Source organism: Hemitrygon akajei, chromosome 25 (assembly GCF_048418815.1).
Source record: "Hemitrygon akajei chromosome 25, sHemAka1.3, whole genome shotgun sequence".
Classification (NCBI taxonomy): Eukaryota; Metazoa; Chordata; class Chondrichthyes; order Myliobatiformes; family Dasyatidae; genus Hemitrygon; species Hemitrygon akajei.
The window spans coordinates 40,088,149-40,101,125 of record NC_133148.1 but is presented as its reverse complement, the minus strand read 5'-3'; the positions used below and the strand labels follow the sequence as shown (position 1 = coordinate 40,101,125).

The 12,977-nt window shown below is 54.1% G+C and overlaps 1 protein-coding gene across 2 annotated transcripts; it reads left to right on the top strand.

Moving 5' to 3' along the window:
• Nucleotides 1-3,157: 3,157 nt before the first annotated feature.
• On the top strand, nucleotides 3,158-9,313 carry polr1g (RNA polymerase I subunit G). 2 transcript variants are annotated; one of them, XM_073029361.1, is made up of 2 exons: nucleotides 3,158-3,315; nucleotides 8,058-9,313. In XM_073029361.1, the coding sequence occupies exons 1-2, from the start codon at nucleotides 3,173-3,175 to the stop codon at nucleotides 8,656-8,658; spliced, it is 744 nt and encodes a 247-aa protein (XP_072885462.1). In that variant the 5' UTR covers nucleotides 3,158-3,172; the 3' UTR covers nucleotides 8,659-9,313. The 2 variants fall into 2 exon arrangements, with proteins under 2 accessions (XP_072885462.1, XP_072885463.1); XM_073029362.1 differs by lacking the exon at nucleotides 3,158-3,315 and adding an exon at nucleotides 3,456-3,639.
• The last annotated feature ends 3,664 nt before the right edge of the window (nucleotides 9,314-12,977 follow it).

Genomic DNA, 12,977 nt, shown 5'->3' with positions numbered 1-12,977 from the left:
ACCATAGCAAAATCACTGAAGTGTTCCCACAACCTCTGGACTCACTTTCAAGGACTCTTCACCTCAGGTTCTCCTTATTGATCGCTTATTTATTTGTTTTATTATTCCTTTTTTCTCTTTTGTATTTGCACAGTTTGTTGTCTTTTGCACACTTGTTGTTTGTCCATCCTGTTTTGTGCATTAATTCTATTACCGTTCTTGGGTTTACTGAGTATGCCTGCAAGAAAATGTGGCATTATGCCGTATAATATTACACCGTTAATGTGGTATTATGTGGCACTATGTAGTATATTATTGAATTGAATTGACTTTATTTCTTTGTTAGTCTCCGTCTAAATGTGCAACCATAGTCATTTATAATAAATAGAACTGTCAGTGTAATATCGAGTACACTCAAATCAGTGTGAGTTCATCAGTCTGATGGCCTGGTGGAAGAAGCTGTCCCAGAGCCTGTTGGTCCTGGCTTTTATGCTGCGGTACTGCTTCCCGGATGGTAACAGCTGGAATAGATTGTGGCTGGGATGGCTCGGATCCCCAATGATCCTGTGGGCCCTTTTTACACACTTGTCCTTGTAAATGTCCTGAATCATGGGAAGTTCACATCTACAGATGTGCTGGGCTGTCCGCACCACTCTCTGCAGAGTCCTGCGATTGAGGGAGGCACATTTCCCAGACCAGGCAGTGATGCAGCCAGTCAGGATGCTCTCAATTGTGCCCCTGTAGAAAGTTCTTAGAACTTGGGGGCTCATACCAAACTTCCTCAACCATCTGAGGTGAAAGAGGCGCTTTTGTGCCTTTTTCACCACACAGCCGGTGTGTACAAACCACGTGAGGTCCTCGGTGATGTAGATGTCGAGGAACTTGAAGCTGTTTACCTTCTCAACCCCAGATCCACTGATTTCAATTGGGGTTAGCCCGTCTCCATTCCTCCTCCACAACCAGCTCCTTTGTTTTTGCGACATTGAGGGAGAGGTTGTTTTCTTGACACCACTGTGTCAGAGAGATGACTTCTTCCCTGTAGGCCACCTCGTTACTGTTCGATAAGGCCAATCAATGTAGTGTCATTGGCAAAATTTAATTAGCAGATTAGAGCTGTGGGTGGCGACACAGGGAGTAAAGGAGGGGACTCAGTACACAGCCCTGAGGAGCTCCCGTGTTGAGGGTTAGAGAGGTGGAGGTGAGGGAGCCCACTCTTACCACCTGCTGGCGATCTGACAGGAAGTCCAGAATCCAGCTGCACAAGGCAGGGTGAAGGCCGAGGTCTCTGAGCTTCTTGTCGAGACTGGAGGGAATTATGGTATTGAATGCTGAGCTGTAGTCCAAGAACAGTATCCTCACACAAGCATCCTTCTTCTCCAGATGTGTAAGGATGGTGTGTAGAGCTGTGCCTATTGCGTCATCTGTCGATCGGTTGTGTCGGTAGGTGAATTGTAGGGGGTCCAGTGTGGGTGGTAACAAGCTGCAGATGTAGTCTTTGACCAGCCTCTCAAAGCATTTGCTTATTATTGAAGAGAGCGCGACAGGATGCCAGTCATTCAGGCATGTTACCTGGGTCTTTTTAGGTACAGGGACAATTGTGGATGATCTGAAGCAGGAGGACACTCTACCCTGGGAGAGGGAGAGATTTAAAATGTCAGTAAACACACTTGCCAGTCGTGCCGCGCACATCCTGGGTATTTGCCCTGGGATGCCATCCGGTCCCGCAGCCCTTGCGACTGTCCGCTCGCTGGAAACGTCTGCGTACCTCGGCCTCAGAGACGACCAGGTTGCGGGTTGTCGTCAGGCTCTCCTCGGAGTTCGCGACATCGAACCGAGCGAGCAGGACCCCCACCATGCCTCTTCTCAGCGCCGTCTCCTCACCTCAGGGTTCAGCAACAGCCTCCTCACCATTGCCACCAGGTTCTTGAACCGACCTGAAAAATCCTGAAGCATGTAATTTCTCTGCAAAAATTTATACTATTGTTCTTATGTTATCGTTTGCTTATTGACTCATGTAAATTATGCACATGTTAATTTGAGTTTATCCCCTCCATCCAGGTCATGCCTCGTCTCACTACAACCCTCAGGAGCCTGAAGACTCAGACTCAGTGTTTTAGGAACAGCTTTTCCCCCACCGCTGTTGGATTTCTGAACGGTCCATGAACTAGTTTGCTTTCTTTCTGCACTTGTTTCTTATCTTTATATATTTCTGATTGTAATTTATAGTTTTTTAATGTTTTGCCACAAGATAAATATGTCAGCAATAATAAACCTGATTCTGATCAATGTTTGATCTATTTGTAATGTACTGCAGTGCTGGAGGAAAAATGTAATCTCCAAGGCATTATACCCTCAATATGTTTACCCAGAGTGACAGGGTGGAGATATGTTTCTACCAGAGCAGGTGTAAGGCGCTCCTTCCCTCCGCTAGCCTGCAGGTCACCCTGGACAAGGTGTAGCACCTGCTCAGCCCCTGATCAGGGTCACATGAATCCATGGGGGCAGGTGGTGGATGGTCGTACGAGCAGCCGGTGCAGATCACAAGTCCTGGTTATGGGACCACTGACGCCAGGCAGACAATCTCTGAAGAGTATTGATAATGGCTGGGGTCACCCATCATGAAACAACAATTCATTTCCAAAGACACTGCCTGAGTGGCTCCAGCGTTTTGTGGGTGTTGCTCAGGGCGTCCAGCATCTGCAGAAACTCTCGTGTTTGTGTTTTATGTTTTAATTTGTGTTTTTTTTAAATAATTGTACATGTTGACTTGTGCAGATGTCCACGAACCTGGCTCAAAGTTGCCACCAATCCTCAAAGGGAGTGGGGAGAAGGCAGGGGAGTGGGGATGACTGGAAGAATTGGATCAACCCATGATTGAATAACAGAGCAAACAAGATGGGCCGAATGGCCTACATCTGCTCCTATAGCTTATGGTCTTAAAGGAGCGCCCTTGTTGATGAAATCTACTATTACTGTCGGCATACTGAAAAATATTGATCCGACTTCCCTTTAAGGATTTTACCATTTTATCAGAAGTGGATTATTCATATTTTAATTATATGTAGAAATACATTGAAAAATAGTTCGCGTAAAATATATTAATTGATGTGGTGTTATAAATCTTCATATTCTTTCTCTCGCTGGTTTGTTTTCGGCTTTGCAAAAGGGAGAGATTTCCAGGAGGGATGAGAGGATGGTCTCCCCTCCCAGCTCATCGGTGGACGAGCCTGGATTGGACCTTCCCATTGGGAGTGCAGGGGGAAACAGGATCCGTGGACGGATGAAGGAGGCATCATCTTGCGGCAGAACCCATGCATTATACAGCAGCACGGTTTAGTACGAGTTTAATACCAGATTTGTTCCACTGCATGCGGTTGAAAGGTAGGATTTCTGGCGGAGTGTGAAGGGTTAAAGTTTACCCCCCCCCCCACGCTCTCCGCCTCGGGTCAGAGGTCGAACGGCGCGTGGTTCCCAGGCGGGTCACGTGGGTCCCGGCGGGTCACGTGGGACGGAAGCAGTCGGACGGACCGGCCGGGAGATGCGCGGCTTCCAGAGCCCGCCCGAGTTCCAGGCCTGTCCGCATGCGGCGCCCCGGGGGATCGGCGACCCCTCGTCGGAGCTGTGGCTGATCAAAGCGCCCGCCGACTTCGAGCCTCGTAGGTCAGTGAGGACCGTCCCTCCCCGGTCCCTCAGTTCCCGACCCCCTCCTCCCCTCCCCGGTCCCTCAGAGAATCCGGCCCCCTCCACCCCTCCCCGGTCCCTCAGTTCCCGACCCCCTCCTCCCCTCCCCGGTCCCTCAGTTCCCGACCCCCTCCTCCCCTCCCCGGTCCCTCAGTTCCCGACCCCCTCCACCCCTCCCCGGTCCCTCAGTTCCCGACCCCCTCCACCCCTCCCCTCCCCGGTCCCTCAGTTCCCGACCCCCTCCACCCCTCCCCTCCCCGGTCCCTCAGAGAATCCGGCCCCCTCCTCCCCTCCCCTCCCGGGTCCCTCAGTTCCCGACCCCCTCCACCCCTCCCCGGTCCCTCAGAGTTCCCGACCCCCTCCTCCCCTCCCCTCCCCGGTCCCTCAGAGACTCCGGCCCCCTCCTCCCCTCCCCGGTCCCTGTTCCCGACCCCCTCCACCCCTCCCCGGTCCCTCAGAGAATCCGGCCCCCTCCTCCCCTCCCCTCCCCGGTCCCTCAGTTCCCGACCCCCTCCTCCCCTACCCTCCCCGGTCCCTCAGTTCCCGACCCCCTCCTCCCCTACCCTCCCCGGTCCCTCAGTTCCCGACCCCCTCCACCCCTCCCCGGTCCCTCAGTTCCCGACCCCCTCCTCCCCTACCCTCCCCGGTCCCTCAGTTCCCGACCCCCTCCCCGGTCCCTCAGTTCCCGACCCCCTCCACCCCTCCCCGGTCCCTCAGTTCCCGACCCCCTCCTCCCCTACCCGGTCCCTCAGAGAATCCGGCCCCCTCCTCCCCGGTCCCTCAGTTCCCGACCCCCTCCCCTCCTCCCCTCCCCGGTCCCTCAGTTCCCGACCCCCTCCTCCCCTCCCCGGTCCCTCAGTTCCCGACCCCCTCCTCCCCTCCCCGGTCCCTCAGTTCCCTACCCCCTCCTCCCCTCCCCTCCCCGGTCCCTCAGTTCCCGACCCCCTCCTCCCCTCCCCTCCCGGGTCCCTCAGTTCCCGACCCCCTCCTCCCCTCCCCGGTCCCTCAGTTCCCGACCCCCTCCTCCCCTCCCCTCCCCGGTCCCTCAGAGAATCCGGCCCCATCCTCCCCTCCCCTCCCCGGTCCCTCAGAGAATCCGGCCCCCTCCTCCCCTCCTCCCCGGTCCCTCAGTTCCCGACCCCCTCCTCCCCTCCTCCCCGGTCCCTCAGTTCCCGACCCCCTCCTCCCCTCCCCTCCCCGGTCCCTCAGTTCCCGACCCCCTCCTCCCCTCCCCTCCCCGGTCCCTCAGTTCCCGACCCCCTCCTCCCCTCCCCTCCCCGGTCCCTCAGTTCCCGACCCCCTCCTCCCCTCCCCTCCCCGGTCCCTCAGTTCCCGACCCCCTCCTCCCCTCCCCTCCCCGGTCCCTCAGTTCCCGACCCCCTCCTCCCCTCCCCTCCCGGGTCCCTCAGTTCCCTACCCCCTCCTCCCCTCCCCTCCCCGGTCCCTCAGTTCCCGACCCCCTCCTCCCCTCCCCTCCCCGGTCCCTCAGTTCCCGACCCCCTCCTCCCCTCCCCTCCCCGGTCCCTCAGTTCCCGACCCCCTCCTCCCCTCCCCTCCCGGTCCCTCAGTTCCCGACCCCCTCCTCCCCTCCCCTCCCCGGTCCCTCAGTTCCCGACCCCCTCCTCCCCTCCCCTCCCGGGTCCCTCAGTTCCCGACCCCCTCCTCCCCTCCCCGGTCCCTCAGTTCCCGACCCCCTCCTCCCCTCCCCTCCCCGGTCCCTCAGTTCCCGACCCCCTCCTCCCCTCCCCTCCCGGGTCCCTCAGTTCCCTACCCCCTCCTCCCCTCCCCTCCCCGGTCCCTCAGTTCCCGACCCCCTCCTCCCCTCCCCTCCCCGGTCCCTCAGTTCCCGACCCCCTCCTCCCCTCCCCTCCCCGGTCCCTCAGTTCCCGACCCCCTCCTCCCCTCCCCTCCCCGGTCCCTCAGTTCCCGACCCCCTCCTCCCCACCCCTCCCGGGTCCCTCAGTTCCCGACCCCCTCCTCCCCTCCCCTCCCCGGTCCCTCAGTTCCCGACCCCCTCCTCCCCTCCCCTCCCGGGTCCCTCAGTTCCCGACCCCCTCCTCCCCTCCCCGGTCCCTCAGTTCCCGACCCCCTCCTCCCCTCCCCTCCCCGGTCCCTCAGTTCCCGACCCCCTCCTCCCCTCCCCTCCCGGGTCCCTCAGTTCCCTACCCCCTCCTCCCCTCCCCTCCCCGGTCCCTCAGTTCCCGACCCCCTCCTCCCCTCCCCTCCCCGGTCCCTCAGACTACCCGGCGCCTCCCCGGTCCCTCGGAGAATCCGGCCCCCTCCTCCCCTCCCCGGTCCCTCAGAGAATCCGGCCCCATCCTCCCCTCCCCGGTCCCTCAGTTCCCGACCCCCTCCTCCCTCCCCGGTCCCTCAGTTCCCGACCCCACCCTCCCCTCCCCGGTCCCTCAGAGAATCCGGCCCCCTCCTCCCCTCCCCGTTCCCTCAGTTCCCGACCCCATCCTCCCCTCCCCGGTCCCTCAGCCTCCCCCCTCGCCTGCTCCATGGAATACCGTTATCTTTCTCCTCCGCCCCGGTCGGCCCCCTGCCCTGTTCCGCTGTCGCTCCGGGACACTCGCTCTCTTTCCGACTGCCGGCACCCGTGTGCGGCATCGCGCTTTCTCCGTTGGTGCCTGCAACTCTATCAGAGCCTGGTCGGACCACTCTCCGGGGTAACTGTGTCCACTTCTGGTCGCCCCATTACAGGAAGGCAGTGGGAGGGTGCAGAGGAGTTTGACCAGGACTCTGCCCGGACTGCAGAGCCTGTCTTATGAGGGAAGGTTGACAAGCGCAGGCACAAAGGAGGATGAGATGTGACTTGATAGAGGTGTACAAGATGATGAGAGACACAGATCGAGTGGACAGACAGACTTTTTCCCCGGGGTTGAAATGGTAATGCAAGCTGGCAGAATTTTAAGGTGATCTGAGGGAAGGCGGGGAGGGGATGTTAAGAGGTACATTTTCACACAGGGTAGTGAGTACGTGGAACACCCTTCTGGGGTGGATATAAAGGGGATATAAAAATGGAGCATAATGTGAGGGGGGGTGTTAGATTGATCTTGGAGTAGATTACAGGGTCAGCACAGCATTGCGGGCCGAAGGGCCTGTACAGTGTGTTAGTCACTTTACCGAGACTGCGGTGGAGTCCGAGGATGTTGAGGCTTGATCTTGCTGCCAGGCAGCCTGGAGTTTTAAAATATGTAATAAAAACTTTGAATTGAAAGCATGTGTATTTTCAGACGTTAGGCTTGTTTGGACGCAGCAGAGTAGGTACAATCTGGTAGAGTCACAGCACCAGCAACCAGCTTTAGTCCTGTCCTCGGGTGCTGTCTGTGTGGTGTTTGCAGGATCTCTGTGTGTGTGCATAGGTTTCCCCTGAATGTTCTGGTTCCTTCCCACATCCGAAAGATTTGCAGTGTGCTGGTGGGGAATTGATGGCAGTGGGCAAAGGTTCCCCCACCACCCCAGAAAAGGGATTCTGTGAAGCAGGGGTTCCTGACATCTTTTGTGCTATGAACCGATATCCACAGGATCCATGGACCCAGGTTGGGGCCTGCTGTGAAGATTACGATGCTCAGTACAGAGCTGGAGCTAAATAGCCTGTTTCTGTATGGATTGTGGGACTGAGAGTTCCAGCACTCTGCAAAAGTCTAGGCACAGAGATATAACTAGGGTGCCTAAGACTTTTACACTGCACTGTAGTAATTTTATGTATTGCACTGTGCTGCTGCAACAGAAAAAGATTTCATGACAGATGTGAGTGATGATAAACCTGAATCTGATCTGGGTCTCTATTGCAGACTGAGAGTGGGAAGGGGGCAGGGAGAGGGGAATCATGGTTGGGAAAAGGGAAGGGAGGGGGAGGGAGCAGGAAGCACCAGAGAGACATTCTGTAATGATCAATAAACCAAATTGTTTGAAATTAAGTGATCTTGCCTGGTGTCAGGGCTGGGTGTGTCTGCACCTGTACCAACCACCCCCCTCGACCCTGGCAGTCCTCCTCTGCCACCTGTCCCACGGCGCTCCTCCCTCGCCATTCCCAACATCGTTCGCTCCAGTCAGATTTACAAACTCATTCCACGTTGACAAATACAGTACTGTGCAAAAGTCTTAGGCACCTGAGCAATAGATGTGTGTCTAAGACTCTTGCACAGCACTGCAGCTGTAAGGAGAGCCAGTGAGTGTTGAATCCGTGTATATTTAAGGCAGAGATACAAAAGTTAATGATTGGGTGTGAGGGTGGTTATAAGGTTATGGGTAGAAAGCTGGAGAATTGACATGTTTAATTAGGCAGTGATCTGACAATAGAAAAATTTCAATGGGCTGAATGGCTTGATATTGCTCCTGTATCTGCTGATCTGTCTAACTAAAGAAAAGTTTGTTGTTGTCTTCCATTTCAGTTTCTCTGGGAAGAAGGTCCCGTTGGTTGGTTTTCAATCGCTCAGGTCGAAGATATGCGAGGACAAAGTTTACAACGTGTTTGCCACGATGGGTGGTGCGGGCGACGTCTGCCTGATCCTCCCCTCGGAAGCAGGGGGCAAGATGGAGAGCTGCTCGGAGTTTGCCGGATGCCTCACCATCGACGAGAACTGGGAGGGGGCGGCCGGCGGTTCTGAGCCGAGCTCCATCCCCACCAGCCCCGCTCCCAGCGTCCCGCCGGGCTTGAAGCTGCGGTTCCAACCCTTCGGGGTGGGCCCGCCGGGGTGGTCACCCAGGCAACGGCAGCCGGCGCCAAAGCGCAGGAAGAAAAGGGCAAGGGAGGAGCCGGCGAGCGGCGGGCTCGAAACCAGCTGCCAAGCCACAGACTCGGAAACTCCGGGTGACTCCGGGAAAAAGAAGAAGAGAAGGAAGCAGCAGGAGGTGGCCTCCTGGGCGCCGGAAGTGGAAACGGATTGCAAGCCGAGAAAGCGGAAGAGGGACCGAGATGAGAGCCTCCAGGTTGTGCCCAATGAATCAGAACACAAACACAAGAAGAAGAAGAAAAAGAAGGATAAAAGTTAAATTGTCGACCTGACCCCCAGGCGAAGGACGGGGCATCCCGTGACAGCTGGGTCGCGGAGCCACCAGTCTGGGGACGCTCTCCACCCAGCCCCTGGAAGTGCCGGGTTTCACCCCTGTATCAGGCGGTGGGTGGCACCTCTGTCACTTGCTGGAGGAGCACACCCTCTAATTCAGTGTTAAATCCCCAGGTGTGAGTGTTCATGGCTGGGCCGCTGCAGGAAACGTTCGCCCTCTACTCCAGGGTGACTCTCACCAGCTACGTCAAGGGATTCCAGCACCTCTGAGTGGACACTTTCTCAAACCAAGGGTCATGTGCCAAGGTATAGAACAAGTAGAAAGGGCTGAATGGCCTCCCACTGGTTCTTGTTTCCCCAGATTGAAGGTGGCATGTCAGAGGAATCTCTCCGTTGAGAGCATCCCTTGGAAGTTATCACCCTTGGCCAATATCCATCTGAGCCTGAGGTTACTGAAGAACATTGGCTTTAAAGCCTCCCTCCTTGCTCTTGGTCCTACATACAGAACTGTGCAAGACAGGCGTGTGTATACACAGCCAGGGTGCCTAAGACTTTTGCACAATACTGTAGCAATTTTGTTTATTGCATTGTACTGCTGCCACAAAGAAATAAATTTCATGACATACGTGAGTGATGATAAACCTGATTCTGATCTGGGTCTCTATTGTGGACTGAGAGTGGGAAGGGAGCAGAGAGAGGGGAATCATGGTTGGGAAAAGGGGAAGGGAGAGGGGAGAAGGGAGGAGGTGGGAAGCACCAGAGAGACATTCTGTAATGATCAATAAACCAATAGTTTGGAATCAAATAACCTTGCCTGGTGTCTCAGGGCTGGGTGTGTCTGCACCCACACCATTCCCCCCCTGCCCCCGGCATTACCCCTCTGCCACATCGCTCCACCCTCACCATCCCCACATCCTTTGCTCCCGCCAGATTTACAAACTTGCTCTCTGCTCCATGTTGACAAATACAGTTCTGTGCAGAAGATTTAGGGCACTCTAACTATCTGTATGTGCCTCAGACTCTTGCACACGATTTGGAGAGCCACAGTGGCGTAGTGGTTAGCACAACACTTTACAGTACCAACATCCCAGGTTCAATTCCCGCTGCTGCCTGTGACGTGTTTCTAGATGGTAGATTGTAAATTGTCCTGTGAGTAGGTTGGGGGTTAAACCAGGGGTTGCTGGGCAGCACGACTCAAAGGGCCAGAAGGGCCTGTTCCCGGCTGTACCTCGATAAATAAAACGTCCTGTTCATTTGTCCAGCAACAAATGAAACAAATCTCTTGGCATCACTCCTTTCCCCAAACTGTTCAAATCTTTACTCCTGTTTAATGTTTGCAGATGATGAGCTCCAGCGGTTCTGTTTTTCCCTTCTCGGCCCTCTCGGCCGGCTCAGATCACATTCCATTACACTGAACAGCATTTTCTAAGCTCTGTCTTCCTACTGTCGGACCTGCGATAGATGTGCCACCCGACTCTTTGTTTAACCTGCGGTGGCACAGGAACTTTTAACATACTTATTACCTAGCCCTGCCGTGAGGGCCTTTGACTGGATGGTAGGGGTACGGAGGGCTGCGGTCCCAGGCAGGTCAACGGGATTAATGATTTCAGCATGGGCTTGTTTCTCTACGACTCTTTCACTGCAAACGTGTGGAGGGAGCTTTATGCTGCATCAGGGCCCGCTTTGGGGCATTCCTGCTGAGGCCTCCATTTTGACAGCTTTAAAATAATGTTAGTAGAAACGTACTGTAATGTTATCCACAGTGGCCAGAATTCCTTGGGGAAACCTGTCAACACCTGCTCTCCTAGTCCAGAGAAAGCCAGCCACAACTAAAAAAGATTAGAAGCTTACGACGTTTCCTACAGTGGGACAGTCTGGGCTCAGAGAGCACAGCCTCAGAATACAACATCCCTTTCAAAGAGGGATGAGGAATTTCTTAAGCCAGAGGGTCGTGAATCTGTGGAATTAATTGCTACGGGGTGGGGGGGGCCTTTGGAGGATATTTAGAGTGGAGGTTGACAGGTTCTTGATTAGTCAGGGCATCAAAGGTTAAGGGGAGACGGCAGGAGAATGGCTTTAGGAGGGAAAATGAATCGGCCATGACGGAATGGAGGAGCAGGCTCGATGGGTTGAATGGCCTGATCCTATGCCTCGTGGTCTGAGTTCACTCACTGCCGGGGACTCACCCGTTTCGTCCAAATCAATGAGTGGGCTGATAAAATCAATTCAAATTTAATTATCCTTCAAACATGCATGGACACACAGGGTGCAAAACGTACACAGCACACTCGAAATTGCGAGCAAAAGATAAACTCACGCAAAAAAAACACATAATATGGGCTGATACCCTGAGTGACACTGCCCAACACTCCAGCCTGTCGTTCCAACAATCCAACACTGAATGGCAGCACTGACGGGAGGAGGATAAATGCTAAACAGAAATAAAGGCAAGTTTTTTTTGTCACTGACATACAGTACTGTGCAAAAGTTGTAGGCATGTAATAATTTAGCCAGAGAATGGAGAATCTGTGACATTCATTGCCACAGGCAGCTGTGGAGGCCAAGACATTCGGGATATTTAAAGCAGAGGCTGATAGACTCTTGATTAGTCAGGGCATGAAGGGATATGGGATGAAGGCAGAAATTGGGGCCGAGAGGGAAAATAGATCAGTTATGTTGAAATGGCAGAGCAGACTCGATGGGCTAAATGGCCTAATTCTGCTCCTATATTTACATATATTATAAAAGAGAGAGATACAGAAAGAATGCACGTGCTAAGGTGCCTAAGACTTTTGCACAGTACTGTGACACAAAAAAAAATTCATAACGTGAGTGATGATAAACCTGATTCTGATCTGGGCCTCTATTGTGGACTGATTGGGAAGGGAGCAGGGACAGGGGAATCATGGTTGGGAATAGAGGGAGTGAGAAGCACCAGAGAGACATTGTATAAATGATCATAAGCCAACTGTTTGGCATCAAATGACCTTGCCTGGTGTCTCAGGGATGAGTGTGTCTGCACCCGTGCCACCACCCCCACCCCAGTCCCACAGCGCTCCTGAGGCATTCCACCCTCACCACTCCCAACATCCTTCGCTCCCGCCAGATCTACAAACTCACTCTCCGCTCCACATTGACAAGTACAGTACTGTGCAAGGAACCAGCGGGATTTGAACCCAGGACTATTTGCCTCAAAGTCCGGTGTGGATGCCACTACACCACTCTGTAGCGCATCTAAATGGAGTTACCCGTCATCTTAAAATGCTGCCCTGGTCCTGAGATGGGACAAAATACTCCATACTCTGTAAGAACTACTGCAGCAAATGTTCAAAACCCTAAGTTATAGGAACAGAATTAGGCCATTTGGCCCATCGAATCTGCTCTACCATTCCATCATGGCTGATTTATTTTCCCTCACAACTCCATTCTGCCTTCTCCCTGTAAACTTCGACATTTGGAACAGAGGTACGTTGGCAGGTGCGTAGAAACAGAATTAGGCCATTCAGCCCATCAAATCTGGTCCACTGATCTATCATCTCCCTCAACTCCATTCTCCCTGTAACCTTTGACACCCTTATTAATTAAGCAGCTATCAACCTCCAGTTGAAATATACCCAATAACTTGATCTCCGCAGCTGTCTGTGGCAATGAATTCCACAGATTCACCACCCTCCTCCTCACAGTTCTAAAGGGACGGCATTCTCAGATTTAAAGGTGGACCCCAAGTGCTTGCCTTGCATCCTACAAGTAGTTAACAGGCGAACAATATAGGAGTTCGAAGGCCACCGGGGAAGCCAGAGGTCTGTCTGTGGTAAGCCACTGGAGGTTCAGAAGCCAGTGCCAGTCGGATGGAGTCTACAAGTCACCAGAGTGCCAGAAGGCCGTGACTACTAGATGGGGGAAACAGGCTTGATGTGCTGATTGGTGTGTTCTGTGTGCTTGCTGAATTGACACCTTGTGGCTGCCCCTCGGTTGTGTTGACTTAACACAAATGATGCGTTTCTCTGTATGTTTCAATGTGAGCGATGAGTCGGAATCTGATTAACATCTGGGGAGAGATCACCGAAGCTGACAATACACTTAGCACCCGTGGAGGTGGTCGGGAGTTCTGGGAGAAAGTACCTACAAGGGGTCAGTGTGGACATGGTGGAGGATTTCAAATACCTGGGGATTCGAATTGACAATAAACTGGACTGGTCAAAGAACACTGAGGCTGTCTGCAAGAAGGGTCAAAGCTATCTCTATTTCCTGAGGAGACTGAGGTTCTTTAACATCTGCCGGACGATGCTGAGGATGTTCTACCAG